This window comes from Sphaerodactylus townsendi, linkage group LG07 (assembly GCF_021028975.2).
Source record: "Sphaerodactylus townsendi isolate TG3544 linkage group LG07, MPM_Stown_v2.3, whole genome shotgun sequence".
Classification (NCBI taxonomy): Eukaryota; Metazoa; Chordata; class Lepidosauria; order Squamata; family Sphaerodactylidae; genus Sphaerodactylus; species Sphaerodactylus townsendi.
The window spans coordinates 95,682,214-95,705,889 of record NC_059431.1 but is presented as its reverse complement, the minus strand read 5'-3'; the positions used below and the strand labels follow the sequence as shown (position 1 = coordinate 95,705,889).

At 44.8% G+C, this 23,676-nt stretch overlaps 1 protein-coding gene across 1 annotated transcript; it reads right to left on the bottom strand.

The window, feature by feature from the left end:
- Positions 1-3,147: 3,147 nt before the first annotated feature.
- On the bottom strand, positions 3,148-19,704 carry LPAR5 (lysophosphatidic acid receptor 5). The gene is made up of 2 exons (XM_048502854.1): positions 19,582-19,704; positions 3,148-7,328 (listed from the first exon to the last, which is right to left on the bottom strand). Exon 2 carries the CDS (start codon positions 7,035-7,037, stop codon positions 5,922-5,924), a length of 1,116 nt encoding a protein of 371 aa, XP_048358811.1. The 5' UTR covers positions 7,038-7,328; positions 19,582-19,704; the 3' UTR covers positions 3,148-5,921.
- Positions 19,705-23,676: the final 3,972 nt, after the last annotated feature.

The window sequence follows — 23,676 nt, the reverse complement described above, 5'->3', positions numbered from 1 at the left end:
ATAACTTTGGACCCCCTGAACCAAACTGTACCAAACTTGGGGGGTGCCATAAACTCCAGATGATACCCTGAAATGTTGGTGCCAATACATCCAAAAACGCAGGAACATCCTAGAAATTTGCCCAAGAATCTTTGTTCTGCATTGAGTTTTCTGCATTGCTGTCAATGGGGGTTGCAGGCTGTGGGGGGCACATTTCTAAAGGCACAGTCTCAAAACTTTCAGGACCTCATCAAGATACTGCCCTAATGATACCCCCCTAAGTTTGGTGCAGTTTGGTTTAGGGGGGCCAAAGTTATGGACTCTCAAAACTGTAGCTCCCATCTCCTATTAGCTCCCATTGGAAACAATGTGGGATGGGGCACCCCCTTTGGGAGTACATAACTTTGGACTCCCTGAACCAAACATCACCAAACTTGGAGGGTAGCATAAGGACAGTCTCTTGATGATACGCTGAAATTTTGGTGCTGCTAGCCTAAAAACTGCGCCCCCTGCAGGCCAAAAATGGAAAACTACTAAAATACCCCAAAACAAGCCCAGCATTTTGATGCCCCCCCACAAGGTGATGCCCTGGGCAGCTGCCCACCTTGTCCAATGGGCATTACGCCAGTGCCTTGCACAGTTGGTGTTGAGGATGAAAGTGGAGAAATCTGCATAAAGTAGGGACATGAGAGTTTTTAGGTTGTCGCTTTTATTTTTGTTTTAAGTGAAGCGGTTTGAAAGAGTGACTACTGCTTACCAACTTAGGTAAACAGATTTTTGGACTGTTCCACACTTTTACAAAGTCTGTTTGGGATGAGCAGAAAAAATGTTTGTGGATGCCCTGGAAAGCAAGGGCAGTCTCTAAGTGCTTTCTTTTCTCTCAGAACTGGAAGTTGTTTGAGTGAGGTGCCCATTCCCCTGAAGTTCTCTTTTTCTACTCTGTGTCGCCTCTGGTCAAATGAATTCCAGAACAATACCACACTCTCCAAATCTGTCTCTGTTTGACAGCCAGCATGGTAGTGGTTAAGAGCAATGGACTCCAATCTGGTGAACCAGGTGTGTTTTCCCTTGCTTACACATGAAACCTGCTTGGTGACCTTGGGCTAGTCACTATTCTCTCAGAACTCTCTCAACTCCACTATCTTACAAGGTTGTGGGGAGAGGAAGAGAAGGAGTTTGTAAGACTTCTTACAGGCTCATTCCGCACATGCAGAATAATGCACTTTCAAACTGCTTTCAGTGCTCTTTTAAGCTGTGCGGAATGGCAAAATCCACTTGCAAACAGTTGTGAAAGTGGTTTGAAAATGCATTATTTTGCGTGTGCGGAAGGGGCCACAGTTAAGGAAAGTGGAGTATAAATCCAAACTATTCTTTCTGGCAGCTAAAAAGAGGGAATGGTATCAAGAACCTTCAATATGGGATAACTGAAGGTAAGTGTTTTACTTCATGATCACTGAGAAGTCATGGAATGAATAGCTGTCAGGCTTCCATGGTGGGTTTGCCTCCCTTTGGGAAACTAATCGTCCTGCTTAAGTAATTTTTAATCATCTACAGCTATTCAAAATCCAGGAACACATTTAAACCCACAAGCGGATGATACAAAAGTTCTGTGCTGCCTCTGCAGGGGTTGCGCTTATTTTTAGTCATAGTGAATGCATTTATCAGACAGACTGTTAAGGCTAACCAAAATAGTATTCACCCTTTTAGACAGAGCATGATGAGAGTTGTGGTCTGTAGCTTTTTGGGTCATATGTCTTTCCGTTAGTTGACACGATAATTACCTTCCTGAGAAGGGTTGTATAAAACTAGTGTAAGTTTATTTCCTTTTGTAACTCTTGCAATGGAGGGATGTGCTGATTTATTTTCACAGAATTGTATACATTTCTCAGCTCAGTATTAACTGTGACCACATCCCAGTGGAAATGTACCAGTAAGTTCTTGAAAATTTGCATGGAGGCTACGTCAATTTTTACTGAATAGATATGAACCGAAGATTTGTGTAACATTTCTGTTGAACACTTATCCCAAAGAGAGACGTTCCTCCAGGGCTGGAATAACACCCATTCACATGTATGAAAGAAAGATTCAATGCATGTTCACTTTACAAATGACAATGGTGAGCTGGGTAAATGTGGGGTTTCAGTCACATGGTTAGTTATACGCATGTTGAATATAACATAAGAACTATTGAAGACACATATAATGAAAAATCAGGTGTACACTGTACATGGGCTGTACATGCATTCACTGTAATGTGTGAACAGGGTGAAAGCATGTTTCAACTACAGGTTTTCTGGGCTCTGTTGCCACTCAAGTGCCCAGCTTTGAACTGGCACCTCATGTCCTGTTCAGAAAGGCTCAAGTGACCGAGGGCTTGATTTTAGCAAAAAGCTGACTGTAAAAGGATATGCATAAAAACATGTAACACACAAACAGAGAAAAAGTGTTCTCCTCCCTAATATTAGAACTTATCGAATGATAGGTGGCAGATTCAGGGCAGAATCTGTCTGGGCAAGACCCTCAACCCCCTAATTGGAATGCACAGCAGCCGGCTACACCTTTCCTAATGCTTCCGTACTGAAAACATTTTGCGAACATTTTCAAAATATTTTCAAAAAAACCCCATTTGTTCACACTCACTCCCTTGAAAACAGTTACTGGCTGCCATTTTGTGGTTGTTACATTTTTTCCCCTTTACTTCTTAGATTCGTACCTACAAAGGTTCAAAGCTTTGTGTTGCAATCCTTTAGGGGTTGTGTTGCAATTCCCCAGGGGTAGCTACGTAGACACGACCCTCCCCCTGAAATTAAAAACTGATGCAAACACAGAACAAGACAGCAGGTGTGAGCTCAGAAAATGGCACCAACAAAAAAGTCCAGGGATTGCAGAGTGGCTTGGTAAATACAGCAAGGGAAAATGCTTCCACAAAAGTATTGCTTTCAGAAAACCGTTTTCACAAAAGAATCTCTAGGGAACAGCCTCTGCTGTGGAATTGGGAGCCAGCAGTGATCACCCCACCTTGTTTTCCTCCCACCCCTTGGCATCTGTTAGCAGAATTCCAGATGTGACACATGAGGGTGGGGACAGGAAGCTGGAAGAGACTGGTGAGAAAAATAAGTGTGAGCTTCCACTTGTTTTCATTGGCAGTTTTAAGGAGAGAGAGTGAATGAATTTGCTGTAGCAATCCATACATACAGGTGTGAACCAGCCCAAACTTGGCAGCTTCAAACATATAGGTGTTCCTGCAGATGTAGGTATACCGCACACTGCTTACAGATGTCAGCTTTATTTATGAACATAGCAGGGAGAAAAATTATTTCCCCCATTGACTTTGTGGGCAGTTCAAACACTCCCCCCCCCCCCCGCAATGTTCATTTAATACATTTTTATCCTTCCTTTCTTCCAAGGAGCTCAGGCAGCGTACATCATCCTCCCTCCTTCCCTTTATCCTCACAACAACCCTGTGAGGTAGGTTAGGTAGGCGGAGACAAAAAGAGAGAGTGATGGCTAGCTGGCCAAAGTTCACATGGTAGAGTAAGAATCTGATGTACTGGTCCTGTTAGATCTGCCATGAATATAATATGGGCAAATTACCTTTTTCTTAAATATTTACATTAGTGCAACCATGGAGCTACCATGTTTCCCCGAATATAAGACAGTGTCTTATATTAATTTTTGCTCCCAAAGATGCGCTATGTCTTATTTTCAGGAGATGTCTTATTTTTCTGTGTTCTGTTCGTTGGGCATGCTTCCAAACAAAAACTTTGCTATGTCTTACTTTCGGGGGATGCCTTATATTTCACACTTCAGCAAAACCTCTACCACGTCTTATTTTCAGGGGATGTCTTATATCAGGGGAAACAGGGTATTTGGCTTGAATGTGGCTGGTCTGGTGTGGGTCAAAAAGGAGGTTACCAGTCACTCCTGTGCCTCTGAAGGCTGGGAGACAGCCAAGGGATGCCAACTTCCAGTTGTGAAATTCCTGGAGGTTTGAGGCTGGGGTTTCAGGAATCTGGGGAGGGACCTCAGCATGGTATAAATGCCACAGAATTATCTTTCCAAAGCAGCCATTTCCTCTGGGGAAACTGTTCTCTTTTGGCTGGAGATGAGTTGTAATTCCCAAGAGACCTCCAGCCACCGTCTGGCAACTGGCATCCTATCAGTGCCAATGGCATCCTAGTACCCTGAGCAGATCCTGGATAGTGCTATAACAAAGCTATGCTGACATCTGTACTTTGAGAGTCAATTCACACATTACAAAGCAGTCTACAGGTGTATGCTCAGAGTTCCTAGCTGGGTGCATGGCTCCCTGGTGTGCATTGGCCTGATTTAGATCAGGATTATTTATTTGGTTGCTTCATTTATACCCTGTCTTTTCCCCAGTGAGTGGCTTCCATTATTCTCCAGCCCTCCATTTTATCCTCATAACTACCCTGTGAAATTGGTTTAAGCTGAGATAGTGGCAGATCCAAAGTCACCTAAATTTTCAGTGTGTATAAAGGGAAGCTGAAAATCCATGTGTTGACCCTTTCAGATAGCACAGTGTGACTATATATATCAAGAGGATCTCCACATGATTAATGACTTCCAGTTACTGGTTGTAGGGTTTCTAGGCTATTCCTGGCAAAGGGTGGGACAGTTGAGGGTGAGGACATAGAATCATAAAGTTGGAAGAGACCCCAAAGGCCATCAGGTCCAACCCCCTGCAATGCAGGAACACACAATCAAAGCACTCCTGTCAGATGGCCATCCAGCCTCTCTTTAAAAACCTCCAAAGAAGGACACTCCGCCACATTCCGAGGTAGTGCATGGGAGGCACTACATCTTCTGCATAGATGTCACTTCCAGGGAAAACCTGGAAGTGACATACAGCAGCTTTAGGGATCACTAGAATTACTGGTAAACCATAGAGTGATTGGTGATTCCTAGAGCTACCTAAATCACTTTCAATTTTCCCTTGTAAGTGACATAGCAGTTAGTAAAAAAAAACCTCCTGTTGCCTCTTGGACAGGTGGTGAGCAACTATGGGGAGGCTTGGTAGCCGTAGTAATGTCTGAAGAGCCCTAAGGTTGACATATGTTCCCACTCTTGGAATCAGCATATTCAATGTAAGATGTGAGCCAGATGCTTGTACACAAACGCTATTTGAATGGTCGTCATGAAGGCACTTTTAGAAATGTATGGGAAAATTCACATAAATATCTGCATCCAAGAGCCAACAATTCCCACATCATGCACCTGCCCTATGCATAACTTGGACAACTGCATGAAAAGGTTATATATTTTATTACCAAAATAATGTTAATCTATATGTTTTATTTTCAGTGCAGAATCATTAAGTGGATTCTCAAGACTATGGATGAAAAACTAGATGACAGAACTTGCTCAGAGGCTTAGTCAAGGCAATGGTCGGACTTGTCCAGCCTTCGTTGGGCCCCTGGCAGCAGCCAAATGGCAGTCATTGGATAATATTGATGGGGGAGGCGGATACTAGAAACATCTGATACAGGATTGGAGAGAAGCTGCTAGCAGTTTTTTCACACAGTTATGTCCAGGTGAAGTCTACCTGAACAAGGAGAACTTTGAATTTCAGCAGCTGTGTCCACAGTGGTCATTTTTAATAGCCTTTGGTGCTGGTTTCTATAGAGAAATGTGGCATAAAATTGGATTCTGCCCTAGATATAAAATCCGAGCAACAACATTTCCATCCTATATAGCAATGACATTTGTCTTGTATACAGCACTTGTGTGAACAGACCGCATCCGGGAATGGAGACAAAAGTCTAAAAGAAATGTCAGAAACTAGCTGGAGAAATCTGAAGTTACCTTGGTTTCGTTTTGTCTAATTGTCTGCCCTCTCCCTCTTAATATTCAAGTTTCATAACTGTTTTTTACCCTGTTCTGAAATTCCCAAAGTCGCCAGCATGATAATCCACCCATTATTATATTTCAGAGTCTTCAATGGGGCTGTTTAGAAATATCTTCGGAGGAGAAAACGGCACATCCTTATGCGTGAGGATCAAGTGCCGCACTGGGAATGATTTGACCTCTGCCTTTGCGTTAGCCTGGTAAGGTTTGCTTTGCATCACCCGAGTCTGAAGCGTTCCTGTCTCGGAGTCCCACGCTTGCCCTCTCCTCAGCCTCTTTAAAGTGTTCCGGAAGCCTTCTGTACTGAAGTAATACACCAAGGGGTCCAGGGTACAGTTCATACTGGCCAAGAGCACCGTGACAACCAGGGCCCGGCGCACAGAATCCTTTGTCAGTTGATCCGTCGGGAACACACGGGCCTTGATCATCCCGTAAGCCGCCAGGATGATATTATAAGGGACAAAGCAGATAATAAAGATGACCAAGTTGACCACAAGCAGGCGGATTGTCTTTTGCTGGCGCAGGCTCCGGTCCCGGCCAGGCTTACACAGATTCCTAAAGATTTGGATCGAGCAGTAAGTCACAGAAGTGAGCGGCAGGAGAAAGCCAAGGATCTCTGCCAGAACAACCAAGGGAAAGAGTCTTTTCTGCCACAGATCATTGCTGAAGCTTTCGAAACACAGCATGATGGTCTGGTTTTCTTTCTGGCATGAGGTGGTTTTGTGAAACCAGGCCACTGGCACCGAGCCCATCAGGATAAGCACCCACACCACCAGGCAGAACAGCCGTGCCACCTTAGGGCGCCGGAGATGGCGCCAGCGGAGTGGGTAGACAATGGCAACAAAGCGGTCCAAATTGATGCACATGAGGAAGAGGCAGCTGCCGTACATGTTGATCTGGAAGATGGAGCCAGAGACCTGGCAAAGGAAAGGCCAGAAGGGCCATTCCCCCACGGCATAATAGTAGATACGGAATGGCAAAGATACTGTGAAAAGGAGGTCACTCACAACCAAGTTCAGCATATAGATGCTCACCACAGACTTGATACGTAGATAGTACAGGAAGATCCAGAGGGCCGCAAGGTTGAGAAGCAAGCCGGCTGTGAAAATCAGACTGTATCCAATCAGGTGAAGTTGGTGGCTGGTGCTGCGGTCCTTGCACAGTTCCAAAGACTGGTTGACAGATGACATCCCTGGGGCCACCAAAGGACTCCAGAAGATCGGTTCAGACCACTGAAGGGCTTCAGAAGGACCTCCTAGGATGCAGGGAGAAACCAAGGAAGCAAGAGAACACCTTCCTCAAATAAGAGGGGGTCATGGAAAGCCTGCAGGGCCTCAGTTGGAGCACATTTCTTTGCTTGACAACCCAAGTGTTGCTGGATGGTTTCTGTGACATTGTTGCTTGGAGGTCTAGGCCCCAGACTCTTTCAGAGATCCCGATCGGGAGGCCTTGGGGCCATTCTGGTTCATGAAATGATGAGCCTGAAAGAAAATTAGAAGAGCAAATTTGAAGTAGGAGACTATTCCCAACGAAAAGCAAGGAACGGAATGGAGGTGGGAGGAAACCTGTTAATCAGGAAAGGAAAGAGAAAGCATCACAGAGTATCACAGATGTCAAGAGAGTGATAATACAAAGATTATTAAAACTTTACAGGCGGAAAAGGAAGTTTACTAGGCTTTTGCTGTAGTTCTGGACTGATTATTACTTAGATGTTAATATTAGCAGCTAACTATGCATCAGATGCATATAGCTGTAATTACTTTTTTCTAAAGCTTCAGGTATGGGGATTCTGTGCAGTGAGGCAAAAAGACCTATTTCTGCATCTTGGTTCTATGTTTCACACTATCCCTCAAGCACCTTCTTCCTCAGCAGAGTTGCAAACGCTGTAAACATGCACTTCTAAATCTGAGTTTCTAAGGGAAGGAGGACATGGGGGGCAATTTTTGGACTGCAGAACCGGCAGGTGGAAAAAAGATGGCGGCCTCATTTTGCCTGCTGCTTCTGTGCTCCAAACCACCCACTGCTGAAATTATTTAATTTTTTAAAACTGCAAAATGCCATGCATTTCTCATTGGAGACCTTCGCGTCTGAGTGAATCTCTTTGTATGGTAGCAGTTAATCTCAGTAAATCTTTTTTGAAACCATTTTGGACTTGTTTGTGAGTAAATCTGCCCAAGAGAAGGTTGTAAGAGGGATACTCAGACCAGAATCCTAGGGTAGCCAACCTCCAGATAAGATGGAAGATCCCCTGGAATTACAACTTATTTGTAGTCGACTAGAGGCATATCTAGCATGATGCCCTGGGCGCCACTTAAAGGGGGGTGCCCTCAGTTGCCTGGCTCCCTCCCCACCAAAAACTCCACTTTGCACCTGACAGATTCAGATTTAAATTGGGGGCTCTACCTCCAAAATCCATGTGGACTTCAGAAGCAGAGCCCACAGTTCAATGCTTGTGCAGCTGGCTCCGGCTCCTTAGTCCACTTGACTTTGGATCTGGAGCTTCAAGTACAGAGCCAACCATATAAACCTGGCCCCAGCCAGGCTGAGCCTGGCATCAAATTGCCAATGTGGCCTGGCCAGTCCAGCTTTATACTCTTGGCTCCATCCCCAGAGTTCCATCTCCAAAGTTAGGTGGACCTCTGAGACAAAGTCAGTAGTATAAATCTAAACCAGGCCAGGCTGAGCCTGCAGTTCGGTGCTGGGCTCGGCCTGGCTGGGTCCAGGTTTACACTGCTGGCTCTGCCTCCGAAGTCCATGTGGAGAGTGAAGAGGGAGGGAGAATAATGCTGTAAGCTGCTTTGAGCAGAGGCGTAGTAAGGGAGAAATGCGCCTGGTGCACCAGTGCGTCCTCCGCCCCCGGAATGCCCCACCACACCCCCATTCCACCCTGGAACGCCCTTGCCACGCCCCCACAGGGGCATATGCCAGGTGTTTCATGCCCCCTGTCCCCTTGGAGCTACGCCTCTGGCTTTGGGTAATCCTTGGGGAGAAAAATAGGGTATAGATGTCAAATAAATAAATGAGAAAAATCCCAGTATTAAGTGACAGCAAGCCACTTTTCTCCAGATATAGGATTTGTTCTAAGAAGGCAACACCGTTCCCTACAACCTTGAGTGAGCATGGATGTACCACACCAAGTGTTTTATTTCAAATCGCTGTCATTGTGAATTCACAGTTATGAATTAATTATTCAGTTGGGACAGCATTTGACTGATTTAATTTTTTATTTATTGGCAGTCCTAGTTGGAGTTTTAAAATTGTGACTGTTTATGTGTGTTTTTATCATTATTGTTTTATTTATATCATTTTTATTGTGTTTAAAAATAATTATTTATGTATATTGTAAGCCACGTTTGAGCTGCGCAAGGAGGAAAGGAGGCTAATAAATGTTGTAAATAAATGAAATAAATTCAGATTTAGTGGAAAATCTAGATGAAGTTGTCAGAGTCCAATTGCATTCCAATGTTTTCTGTCTTTCTTTGTCTAACCCTGGCTGCCTGCTGCTGATTTTTAACTTTGTAAAAGGCAGCTGCAGTACCAATTAGTTTTATGTGCCCAGTCTGGGTTCTGTTGAGATTTTCAAGGCTCCTATGCATTTAAAATGTTCCTCCCTTTCATCTCTTTGCAGTTTAATAAATGACTTAATGCTTCTCTGAAGGTGGGATTTCTCTCAGCATCCCTGGATCAATAATAAATTATCAGTTCCCTTGGTAGCACTTGTGGTGGGAGGATTGTTTTTCACTTTATAGCCAGTCAAGTTCACTTCTTGTTTATTTTATTTTTATTATTCTTTAATAATCACAGTATTTTGATTAAAACCAATAAAAAGGCCCAGAGACCTTGCCTGGCTACAAGAGTTAAAATATTGTAAGAAAACTGGCCAATTGCAAAATAACAAGAACAATTCTCTCAACTTCCATTTCTAGGTCTTGGTATTTTGACATCTTTTGCTGTTCTTTTTCTTCAACCCCGTTGTCATCAAGTGTTGATTACCCACACTTTTTTTGTTTTCAACCACTGGTATGTCTGAAAAGTAAAAAGGTCAAAATACCATGGTACTTCCAGATACAAACAGATAACGTATTGACGCATAACACACCAGATGTAACAGTGGTTGAGAAGAAAAAAGTGTGGGTGATTGATGTAGTAACACCTGGTGACAAGAACAAGAACTGGAAAAGATGACAAAAGATCTGGAAATGAAACTCAAGAGATTATGGCACAAACCAGCAGTTGTCGTCTCAACGATTATCAGCGCACTGGGTGCCCTACTGAAAAACTTTGGTCAGCACTTGAACTGTCTACATATTGACAAAATCTCAATCTATCAATTACAGAAGGCCACATTGCTTGGATCTGCAAGTATACCACACCAAAACATTACAATATCCTAGGTTCTTGGGTAAAACCCAAAGCTTACCAGCTGAAGATCGGGCAGCTGCAATTTCATACAAATAGTAATAACAACAATAAGGATAATAAAAGAAGTCTGAAAACAAAGCAAATTTGCAGGGAGAAGAAGAACCTTTGCAGGGAGAAGAAGAACCATGTATAGACATAATAGGGTCTTGCCAGTAGGGATTTTTTAAAGGCAGAATGGCACTGTATTTAAAGTGCCTTGTGGATTCGCTGTTCCAACTCTGCTTGCTGATTAACGCAGAAAAGAAACCCCACAACAGCTGGGGGAAAAAACCCCAGTCATAGTATAGAACAGTGGTGGTGAACCTATGGCACGGGCGCACAGAGTTCATCATGTGGGGGGGAAATGCCCCCCCCCCCACATCTAGGCTGGCCTGGGCCCCTGAACTTGATGTGTGTGCACCTCAGCAAGCAGGGAGGACTTGGCTGGCGGGCCTGGTGCCTGTGCTACAGGTGACTGGTGCCCGGGGGGGGGGGGGGCAGAGGCAGCAGAGATGCTAGAGAGGCGTAAAGCGGCGCATGTGGGACTTGCTGGAGGCTATCCCTGCTCAGGTTAAATTGCCATGGTGTCACTTTGTGATAAATAAGCGGGTTTTGGGTTGCAATTTGGGCACTTGGTCTCGAAAAGGTTTGCCATCACTGGTATAGAACGAATCCTGTACCTACACAAACTCTACGTAATTGAACAATCATGAATAGGGAACACAGAAGAGCTGGGAATGGTTAACCAAGGGGTTTCAGACTGCAACACAGTTCTGAATGATCTGGGACCATCACACCTGTGAAATTGTCTCTTCCAGTACATCCCCCAAAGGGCATTAAGCTAGGCTGGTTATAACTTGCTGGTGGTTCCTACTCCAAGTAGCATCCAGCTGTCCTCAACCTGAGTGAGAGCTTTTTCAGCTCCGGGCTCAGACAGGTGGAGCTCTCTATTGAGTGAGACTCAGAGCCTGTGAAATTTGGCTCAGTTCTGCAGGGCCTGTAAAAATGAGATATTCCACCAGTCCGATGGTTAAGGCGGCAATAGTTACACCCATCACAACCCTTGTTTTCATTTTCACAGTTGCTTTTTCTCCACGCACCCACCCCCCTCCTGACCAGTTACCATGTTACCAATTGGGCGCCGACTGGAATTTTAAAATTAGAATGTTAAAGTTAATAAGATTTTAAATCACAGCATTTTAAATGGATTGCATCAGTCTGATGTAAGCAGCCCTGGGCCTAGTCAGGAAAGGGTGGGATATAACTCTAATAAAATAAATGAATTGCCCAACTGCAAAGTTTGCAAGCCATGCCAAACCAAGTTTGCGTCATAGAAATGTGAGGTTAGATCGATGCTTCTAATCCATTGTGGCCACAACTTGTTTTCAGTTCAGCACCAGAAGGAGAAGAGATGTATCGCCCAAGCTACTTTCTATGGTCTGTAGGCTGGATCCCATAACTCCCTTCTATTAAGTCTTCACTGGAGGAAGATTTAGCTGAAGGGTCACTTTAGAAGGTGGACTTTATGGCATTATATTCTGCTGAAGCCCCTCCCCTCCTCTCCCCCAACCCTGCGTTCCTCGGGTTCTACTCCTAAAATCTCCAGGTATTTACCAAGCCAGAGGTGGCAACCCTAGCACATGCCCATTTCACTCATACCAGGCCCACTGGGTTCTGCAGCAGGCTTGAAATTTGACATTATACAAAGGAGCCCCCTTGTGCATGACCCTACACCAGGGGTAGGGAACCTGCGGCTCTCCAGATGTTCAGGAACTACAATTCCCATCAGCCGCTACCAGCATGGCCAATTGGCCATGCTGACAGAGGCTGATGGGAATTGTAGTTCCTGAACATCTGGAGAGCCGCAGGTTCCCTACCCCTGCCCTACACTCTACCATCACACATCTAGGATTGCCCACTGAGACAGAGATCTGTCCCCTCCATAGCAGCTGGTTCTATAGATAGCTGCAACTGATAGTGTGCATCTCTATGATGGAAGACCTTCACTTTTCATTCACTACAGATCATGCTCCAATTAAAGAACAGGTGACCCCAGCCTCAAACAGTCAGAGAAATCCTATTAGAGTCCAAAGTTTTTAGTAGTGACCTCTTATCCGCGGCGGCGTCCAAGCCCTCCTCCCTTCCATTGGCTGTGTTTTTACCTCCTCCGATGAGAAGCTTGGCCCGGGGATGTTCTGGCCTTCTGAACTCCCTTAGATACGTCTCCCCTTGGGCTCTCCTGCCAAACTCAGCAGCAGATAAGAGATGGCAAAGCACCAGCAGCAAGGCAGGAAAATTCCCAGCCCTGTGGACTTCCCTGGGGCTGTCCAACTTCACTGTTCTCTGACTCAGATGTTTTTTCTTTGTAGGTGTTTGCAGGTACTTCTTCCCTCCCACTTTTTTCCATCCTGTTTCTGTAGTGGAATTCACCATCAGTCAAAACACGTGACCGTGGCTTTTAAAACTGATGCTGTACTCTGGTCTTGACAGAAAAGCAGAAAGGGTTGATCGAGAAGAGAGGCATCGTTTCCTGGCAGATGTGGTTCTTCTTTTGGAACGTGTCAGAGGAGGAAGTGGTTAAGGGGTGTTCTTTGCTTGGTTTTTTTTGTGCTCCCCTCCAACTTCCTGATTTCTGTCATCTTCACGTTGACAGTAGAGAAGAGACGCGAGACCAAGGAATTAATGATTAGCCAGTGCTTGCCATATCAGGGATCAGACATGCAGGGAGAAGAATCGGATCATGCTGAGGTGGTGGTTTGTCAGGCACAATTCAAGGAGTGGGACTGACCTTTGACCCATAAACCCCTGAGCCTTAAATCCATCTGAGACATTTTATCTCCTACTTTCTCCAAGGAGCACCAAGCAGCTCTTCCTCCCCCATTTCACCCTCACAACAGCCCTGGAGGTAGGCTAGGCCAAGAGTGGGTGTGGGGGCAATGATCACCCAATGAGTTTCACAACAAGAATTTGAGCCTGAGTGTCCCATATTCTAGCCTGGCACATTGTTACGCCACTCTGTCTGTGCTGTCTTATTTGTAACATTATAATATTTAAGATCCATGAGAATTATAGCAAGGTGCCCAAGGCAAGAAATCCACGGCCCATGGTGGAAACAATGAGAGGGAGGGAGCATACTATAGTAGTTGGTCTTAGACCAGAGAGGCCCGAGTTCAAATCTCTGCTCACTGGGGACCTTGGACAGATCACAGTATTGAATACCATAGATCTCTTCTACTAACAAAGGCTTCTTTCAAATTGGAAGAAAGAACCTTTTTTCATGAATCTGACAACCTCCAAACCTAAATCATCTAACAATGTAACAGTGGTAGGATAACTTATGCCATTCTAACAAAAACATAAATGCCAATCCACTTTCCTTTACCTTATGGTTGCCAATTCCAGGTTGGGATGTACCTGGGGATTTCAGGGCTGGAGCCGGAGTAGGATGAGGTTTGGGGAAGGGAGGGACCAGTGGTGGGATCCAAAAATTTTAGTAACAGGTTCCCATGGTGGTGGGATTCAAACTGTGGCGTAGCGCCAATGGGGCTGGGTGGGGCACAATGGGGGCGTGGCCGGGCATTCCGGGGGCGGGGCATTCCTGGGAAGGGCTGTGGCAAGGACGCAGCCACTGCACCAGTCCTTGGGCAGGAAACAAATGCATGCAGGCTGCCACGCACGCTGGTGCACCTCCTGCTAGACTGCTTCAAGTTCTGCGCGCTACTGCTGAGAGGAGGGGCGTAACTAAGGTAAAAATCACATGGCAAAATCACCAATTAGTAACCCCCTCTCAGCACACACAAATAATTAGTAACCTACTCTCGGGAACCTGTGAGAACCTGCTGGATCCCACCTCTGGGAGGGACCTCAAAAGAGTATAATGCCACAGAGTCCACCTTCCACAAGTGCCATTTTCTTCTAGTGAACTGATCTCTGTTGCCAGAAGATCACTGTAATCCCAGGAGATCTCCAGCTACTGGAGGTTGACAACCCAACTTGAACCCAATAGCTGCTGTCTAAGGCAGGTTGGCCTGCTGGCCCCATGCTTGTCATTCAAACAACCAGGCTACTTAGAGACATGTTTTTGGCTTTTGTCCCATCAGCAAGCCAGTGGTCAAAGATGGCAGAGTGGATCTTACCATTTCATACTGCAGGCAAGGGACATCATTTCTGAACATGTTCCCAGAGCCGCATTAAAGTTTTCATAAGCCCTTCTAGACAATCTTGTATTTGACTCCCCGCCTCACCCCAGCGTACCTCTGGGACAGACAGACAGACAGACAGACAGACAGACAGACAGACAGACAGACAGACAGACAGACAGACAGACAGACATCATTCCAAAAACTGTCCTATTGACCTCTATGGACCTCAGAGTGTGCATATCTGTTAAAAACCAGAAGTTGAATTTTTTTCCCATTCCTCAGCCCTTGCGCATCCTTCTCTCCTCTTATTTTAATATGGGATGTGATAAGGTGGGGAAGGGCTCAAGGCAAGCAAGGAAAGAAAGATGTATTGTAGTTGAGAAAAATAAATATCTTGGTTTTGTTAATTTCTGTTTTTCCCCAATTCCTGTAATTATTTTTTGTTAATCTTGTTTTTTGCTAAGCCCTGAAATTTTCGTAGGTCTTAGACACTGTGCCTAAAGTTCCTCATAGATAAGGCGGCCCTGCATTTCCCTACAGCAATCCTCCCCGCAAGTAGGTTGCCAACCTGCAGGTGATGGCTGGAACTCTCCAGAATTACCACTGACTTCCAGAATACAGAGATCTATTGCCCTGGAGGAGATGGCTGAAAGGTGAACTCTATGGCATTATACCCAAGTTGAGGTCCTTATTCTCCCCAGGCTCCATCACAAACCACCAGGATCTGGCAGCCCTACCCCCCCTTCCATCCCCACCAGCGGATGGGGGGGATCTGGCAACCCAACAGGGCACCGATTCAACTTACTCTCCCTCCAGCAGCTGAAACTTGAATTTCACTTGGGGAAGATCTAGTCTCCCCAAAAGGTCAATTAGGATTTCCCTTAAGTAACCTGAGCTTATCAGTGCAGGGAGGGGCACTCCATCGGATCTTTGACTTTCTCTTGGCAGCCTCTGCCTGTTCCAGTCGACTCTTGTTTGCCTTTCTCACTGTTTATGGACATTGCCCCTTCATTCAAAGGGTGACACTCCCGGGAATATATATGTCCCGGCCACCCATAAATCCTGGAGGGAGACAAAAGCATCCCAGCCACTGACCTCATCCCCTCTGATTTTAATGCCTGTCCCTTTCTCAGCTAAGCCTCTTCCTGGGCTTCCTTGTTGCTGGGATCTTTGTTCCTTCGACCTTCAATGCCTTTTCAAGAATCCAGGCTCCTAAAAAGTCCTTTCAAGGGGAAAGGCTGCTCAAACCTCTTCTGTGGGAGCTAACAGGAGAATAGTAATGGCCCCAAGCAAGCATGCCAGGTCAGCTGCGCAGGGCACAGAAAGGAGCTGCAAAATAATAACACATTGGTATCTGCAGAGCTCATTTCAAAGAGGTCAGCCCATGTCAAACCAATGTCCTTCTAGACCAGAAAATCCACAAGCAAAGCTTTATTCCCAGAATCTAGCTTACTACCCCTAAGCATGGAGGTTCCATTTAGCTTTCCTGGGTCATGAAAATGTCTGACTTTGTCCAATCCCCTTTTAAATCCACTAATGCCAATTGGTTGAGTTCAGTGACTGACCAGCAGAAGGCACAGGGGGATGCTTTTTCTTCCCCATAGCAGCCTTGTTTCTATCTCTGGGAAAGTTGACCCCCAGGTGAGTGGGGTTTGCCATGAGGTTCATGCAGGGCCATCTTGACAGTATGATAGGTCCCAACAGTGGTGAGATTCAGCAGGTTCGCACCACTTCGGCAGAATCGGTTTTTAAAATGGTGCTTGTAAACAACCAGTTGTCAAATTATTCAAATCCTACCTCCGGAACCAGTTGTTAAATTATTTGAATCTCACCACTGGGCCCCAGGCAGAGCAGTGTGTGAGATATGTACACATACTTGCCCATGTGGTTGCAGAGGTCACTGTGATATTAAAATCAGAGGAGAATGCCAGTATCCTGTTGTTATCATAAAAATTAACATTAATATTGTTCATTATCTTTAGTAAAACACAAGCGCATTTTCCAATAAATGTGCATTTTCCAATAAAATATTTATAGTTTAGTATAGTATTTATGTATTTATTGACAGCAAGTCACAGCATGCATAAATTAGCATAGGGCCCCTATGCTAGTGTGGGCCCTGAGCAACTACCCAGTATGCCCATGTGTTAAGATGGCCCTGGGTTCATGTGCCTTGATAGATGCACAGAGGACTAGGAAACTGGTGAAATCACCTTTCTCGTCTCTTCTTCTGCAAGTGGAACTATTACTCCAGGCCAGAAATTACTTCTGAGGGAAGGAGAAACCTGGAAAGATCTATAGTCCTTGCACAAAGATCAGAAATACTTACACAGGGGATGGCTGGATCCAACCCAGTAGCTACCAATACAATTTTGGGTTGATAATTCTACATGTAAACCACACATCTCTTGTGTGAAAAGTACCGTCTTTAGTCCACCCTGAACCAGCTGCCAAAATATTTCATGTCCGTACTTCAAGGCATTAATGAAGAGGGGAAATGTCTGCATCTCTGCATTATTCATAATATTAAAACCCTTCTGTTTCCCGTAGACTTATAATGCTGTCCAATTTGGAGTTCTTTTCAGATTTCTGGTTGGTTCCAGACTTCTGCAATCCAAACTCTTTTGCACTGTCTATTGGATGCCCTGTCCTGTTGATTGTATTTGACTCACACTGTATAATGCACCTTGAGTTTCAGACACAAAGGCAGACTATACAAAACTTAAATAACATGAACATGATTTTTTATTGATGCATTATAAAAATCACTTCTTAAAGGTCATAATTACATTTTTTAAAGTCTTAAATCCTTTTCAGATGTTATAACCATGTATATGAAGAGGCCACCAATAACAGACCATAGGACCCACAACGCCCCCAATGCATGTGGTCCCCATTTCATGTATACAAGGCAAAGCATATGTACTGATGCTTTATACACATCAAAAATCTGGACATTCCCTGTTCACACAAAATGGCAATGGTGTATTAGATGCATCGTGGGTAACGCATGATCCCAATTAGTGGGTTCCTGGTACATATTGCTATAACATTTTAAAAGAACTTATATATGTCACATATCCTTCACACACAACCCAAAATGTATTTAATTAATACAATGAAATAAAGTTAACCCATATTATTATTGTTAACATGTTTGAGACCTACAAAGAATCGAACGCATGGTATGAATTACCAGGAAATAGCCCCCTGCCCCGACCCCAACTGAAGCTCAAATCTTCCCTTCCAATATACTTTGAGGGAGGCTTGGAAACATTTAGAGATTGTGGGGGCGGAGCCTGAAGAGGACAGGGTTTGGGGAGGGGAAGGACTTCAGTGGGGTATAATGCCACAGAGTCCACCTTCTAAAGCAGCCATTTTCTTCAGGTGAACTAATCCCTGTCACCTGAAGATCAGTTGTAATAGCGGCAGATCTCCAGCCACATCCTACAGGTTGGCAACTCTGCTCTGAGGCAGGTGACCCCCAACGTGGTGCCGGCTATGGCATCTGCTGACACCTTTCCTGAGGTTCACAAAGTGTTTTTGGAAAGTGGGCAGAGCCAGATGGAGCTTTTGCCCAGTAAGGCTTCCAACTAGCCAATACGGAGTTGAGTGATTGTGCAGATTTTTTAAAAAAACATTGTTTCACAGCAGCTGCCACCACAGAACAAAGATCTTCACTGTATGACTGAAGGTAGCTTACTGCCTCTCACCAATCAAAGAGCAATGAATATTCTCATTCCTTGGATAGCCAACAACTTGTGGGGGGAAAAAATCTCACCCCTTCAACAGAGGCTCGGCAGGAGGTTATTTACAAGGCGATGTTATTGACCTCCATATGATGAAACGCTTCAAGTGCCCATTTCCACGCATCAGACCTCTCCTGACAGGGCAAGACATCCTTTTTCTTCAGATCTGTTGGCAAGCCTACTCAGTTCTCATCAGGTTGTTACAGTGTGTGTCTGTTGTTATCCCCAGCCCCCCTAACAGATATTTTCCTGCAAAGGGAATGGTATCGCATAGCCCGATCTTATCAGACTTCGTAAGCTAAGCAGGGCCAATACTTGGATGGGAGACCAAGGAAGACTCTGAATGGGCAGGCAATGGCAAACCAGCTCAGATTAATCATTTGCCATGAAAACCCTACTAGGCAACCATAAATTGGCTGCAACTTGATGGCACTTTACACAGAGACACGTTTTCCTGCACTCCTAGATAAGCAGAAACCCTACTTTGCCTTTGGTTGGGCCCATTTCACTGTCTGCCTGAGATTCCAGGGAAACAAACTAGAAACTATTGGGAACAAATGGAAATATCCACCTGCAACAGCTCCCCTTCCAGGATTTTCTCTTCTCTCGGGATCCAGAGCACACTGATTTTCTCTTCTTCCCTTTCTCCAACTCTCAGCTGTCCTAATGCTCTATCCTCCTGGAATGCATGCAGTGTCCTTCATTTGGGTTGTCTGTTTACTTTTTACTTTGGAGTAGCTTACAAATCATATTACTGTGCAAACCAAGCATGTACAGCCTCCTACTTTATCTATGGGTAGTTCTGCCATCTGTACAACTTATGGACTGCTGAACTGAATGGCCAAACTGAACTTCTATGCAATTTTTAATCCTGAATTTTAATGGTAAGTTTTAATTATTTATAGTTTATTTATTATGTATTGTTTTATTGAAGTTGGAAGCTGCCCTGAGCCTGAATAAGGGATGGGTGGTATAAAAACCTCAGAATAAATAAATAAATAAAGCTAGGGTGGAGTGGGCCATGGATGAAAGAATCATACCTTGCTTCCAGTCGTATTGTGAGTTTATGGCTACGGCAAGATTTGAACTTGGAACATCTTTGCTTGCAACACACATTCTTAACAACTATGTTACACCTAGTCTGCAAAGAGACTGCAGATAGAGGGTTTAACCACAAGGTATTGTGAAAGGAAACAGTGAAAAAAATGCACTGCAAAATATTAGGCGCAGGTTAAGACCTAGTTTTTGAGGTGAACCCGTCAAGACCTAGTTTTGAGGCAAACCCTTTATACCAATGTAAGAGAGATACTCAAAAACCAGTTTCTTTTTCTTTTGCTCTGAGTCCTACCAAACTGAGAGCTTCCCAAGCCCTTTAAGCTGGTAACGTTGAGAAATTCCTGCATGCTCCTTATGGCTGTGAATCTAGATTCAAGCTTGCTTACCTTGAGCAGAACAGTTTGCAGTGGGGAACAGAAGCTGACAGGGAGCAGTGTTGTCCAACCTCCACTCCTCTAGGAAATGTGGCTGCAGTGCCTGTGTTCTTGCATCCTCTTGCCTGAGCTGGCAGCAGGTAAAACCAGACTTCTGGGGTGTGTCGGGGTGTGTTGAAAAATGCAGATCCCAACATGTCTCTGGGACTCGGAGTTTACAATCTCAGAAAAGAATAATAATAGTCAGCTACAAAAACCAAGCCAAGATGAGGACCAGAATAATGATCTGGAAGGCTTAGAGTGTCTCTATCCCCACATCAGAAATGTCTTTTCTTATCTGGAAAACAGACTTGTATGTTGCCAGGGACATGTGTTTGCCTCTAGTGGGCCTGTAAACCCACACCAGCACACATGAAGCTGCCAGATACTGAATCAGACCCCTGGCCCTTTCCACACCAATCTCCAAAAACGTTTCCCCCTGTAACGGAAGAGCTTGCTTCCGGCCACTCCTTCATAAGAAACGTGGGTTGGGATTTTGTTAATAAGCGTGCAAAAAAATCACTGAAAACAAAACGGTTCTTAGAAAAATATATTTTGATGTTTATTGAGTTCTGCACCTGCTCAATAAACTGAGAATGCAAAAGTAAAAGTTAAAACAATAACTTAAAATTTCCGGTAGCGCAGCTTTGTTACAACAAAATGCAAGCAGAGACTAAACACTTAACTATAACTAAAAATATCCACTGGCAGAGATTAACGACCTAAAACATAGATAAATAACAGGCAGAGTTTACAAACAGAGCAACAGCAAGAAGATAGAAAGGTAGGCTAATGAAAAGCTGAAAGGCAAATTATACAGAAATTATCTGTCAGCTGATGTAAACGGACCAATAATTCTTTCCTGATGATTAGCTGAGTCAGCTTGGCAAAAGTCAAAAGTTGCTAACAGGTGTTAATCATTTGAGTCCTAACTAAAAGGAACATGCTCTACAGCTGGGGCTCTACACTTAGCCAAAAAAGCTACAAAATAGAGAAATTTAAAATGATAGACTCAATTTCTCCACACACACCCTTTACCATGATTTATGTCTGCACTTATAGGTGGGGGTGGGCTGAGATAGTTCAGAGATACTAGCCCAAGGTGGAGAATCGGGGAATCAAACCTGGATGGTTCTCCAGATTAGAGTCCATTGTGCCAGGCTGGTTCTGCTTTTCATGTAGAAGGTTCTAGGCTTAATACCTGCCATGTCCAGGTAAAAGGATGAGGTCCTAGCTGATGTAAAAGATGCTGAGACTCTGGAGAGTTGCTGCCACTCAGAGGAGACAGTGTTGACCTTGACATAACCACATTTTGATTCATTTTAAAGCAGCTTCATATATTCATGCAGCTAACAAACAGCAGTCACTATCTCCTTTCTCTGTCCCCTTCTGCCTCAAAAAACAAAACTCACCTTCCTTTTCACAGAAACACTGATCTGCTCTCTCCTTCATCACCTTTTTCAAACCCTCTTGAAAAACAGCCACTTTCTGACACCCAAGTCCCTTCAAAGAAACACTGGCCGATGACGCATGGCAAGGTTCCATTGACTTCAAAAAGAATTGGCTTAGTTTCAGGGCATGTTCAGCATTATTACCTACTGCCCTGTTTGCAGCAGGGGAAGGCATTACCCATCATCTCACTTTTTGCTTGCATCCCAGAGCTAAACTAATCTGTGAAAAAATCTGGAAGCAGTATTTAAAACTTGATCATTTTAAGGTGAGCCATGCTCAAGCCTCTTGGAATCAAGGAAGGTTCTCTTGTGATTTAGAAAACGCTGGGATTGGGAACAGCCACAAAACCAAACTGAAAGGTTGTGTCCTATTTGTGGATGAAGCAAACAGTGCCAGGACCATTCAAGGGTTAAACTTCCCTTCTGTGCCTCAGAAGGAGGGTGGCTGTTACCCAGGGGAAATAATTTCCCTCAAGATGCATCCACTACCACCAGCCCTTCATGAGTTTAAATTCTCCCTGTTTCAGGAGCGTTCCCAGAACAAATGGACCCAGCCAGAAAGAGGCGTAATCAGAAAAGGCTTTAGCCAAAGCGTCACCTTTTATGTCTGCATCCAAATCTAGTATTCGAGGAGGGGCTGAAGAGAGTCCAGAAGGATAAGAAGGAAGAGACCCAGAAGGCGGCAGTCTGAGCTGTTGTTTGCTGTCACCATGAAGGTGTAGGCTAGGAAGAAGGCATCTGTCAGACACAGTAGGCAGGCGAGAGAATCCCCAGAGGGGTTAGACTCAGCAGCCGCAGCCTTTCGGCATTCTGCTCTTCTTTCCTGAGGGCCGGCCTCAAAGGGGAAAAGGTGGAAGGATGAACTGACTGAAAGGAAGAATGAACTTCCCAGCTGGGTCTCTGAGTGCCAGTGGATTGGAGTTAGCAAAATGGTGGAATACTGAAGCACAGTGCCCCACTCTGACACACTTCTTTTTATTGATTTGCAGGTGATTGGCATGAACCTTCAAGAACAAGCAGAAAAGAGGAGCATGTGAGAGAAAACGGGAAACATCAATCTGACTCGTGGACTCTTGGCTTTTAAATCCAGATTTACCTCGGTAGAATGGATACGACGACGATGAACGCCTCCCAAATCTGCAAAGAAAACATCAGCTTGGGTGTCTTTCAGGTGCCCACTTGGAGTGATACCTTTCCCCAAGGATGGAACATATGTTGACAGGAATTCAGAGGCACCTCATTCTTGCCAAAACTTCCTTCTAAACAAGTTCATTGGTCTCAGCCTCCGACTAGACCTTTGGTTGAGTTGTGGAGAAAAGGCAAAGCAAGTCTGGCGGCATGACGGCTACCCTCCTCCTGTGCTCCATGCTGCTTTTGATGCGCCACAGTTTTGCGGTGACCTGGCTGTAAGTATACACCCTCCTCTCAACTTCTTAGCCCATCAAGGCTGCGGCCACACAGAGGTTTTTCTCCACTTCAGGATCAAACCCTCCAGCCTTTTTTTGTTTTGGAGCATCCACATGATGCAATGTGCAAATCGAGCACTAGTTGTCCTTCCCTGGCACTCAGTATGTTCTTCACTAAACTTGTGTTGTGTCTATCTTTTTAGACCACAAGCACTTAAACATTTGGGAAGCTGAGACAGATGGTTCAGATGGTAGTTACTTGGGACTCTAATCTCTTGCAAGAACCTTATTGAAATAAACGGGAGCTGTGTGTGTAAAGTGCTGTCAACTTGTGGTAACCTTGTAGGCCCTAATGCATGCAGTACCTATTCTGAGGCTGTTTGCTTTGCAATGGGGTCTCCCTGCATTTCTCTGTTTACATGTGTGGAGGTGCCCCACTGAGCCCAGCTGCCAGTTGGAAGGTTGTTTGACACCTGCTTTTTAAAAAAAATATATTTTAACTATCAATCATTGAAAGTATTTTTAAAAATTAAAAAGAATCCCCATCAATCCCCCTAGAAATTCCAGCCAAGGAGTGGGTGGAACTGTTCCTCTGTGTATGTGTATGTGTGTGGGAAGCAGGGATGAGTGGAAAATCCAAAGCAGGCAAAATAGACATTGCTTCCACTTCGCTTTCCCTGCTGACAGACAGGGGAAAAGTCACACTTTGCCTAAGGCTTTCACAGTTGGATTCAGCTGGTTGTGGTGGATTTTCCGGGCTGTGTGGCCGTGGTCTGGTGGATTTTATTCCTAACGTTTCGCCTGCATCTGTGGCTGGCATCTTCAGAGGTGTATCACAGAGGGAAATCTGTATCACAGAGGTGTATCACAGAGGGAAGTCTGTTACACAGAGGTGTATCACAGAGGGAAGCCAGTCACAGATGCAACATGCCAGCCACACATGCAAGATGCCAGCCACACTTCTGAAGATGCCAGCCACAGACACAGGCGAAACGTTAGGAACAAGATCCACCAGACCACGGCCACACAGCCCGGAAAACCCACCACAAACACTTTGCCTACTTTCACAAGCCACGGGGCTTCTCTGATCTACAGCACGGTGAGTTTGGAGGGGGGGAAATTGCATGCAACCAGAAATCTGATCCAAAGGATATGTAGACAATGCATAAATGACCACATGGTTTTCAAGGCATGAGACAGAGTTGGTATGC

What these genes read in the sequence shown, in the direction of transcription:
- LPAR5 (XM_048502854.1), bottom strand. Translation starts at nt 7,037, where the DNA reads ATGTCATCTGTCAACCAGTCTTTGGAACTGTGCAAGGACCGCAGCACC.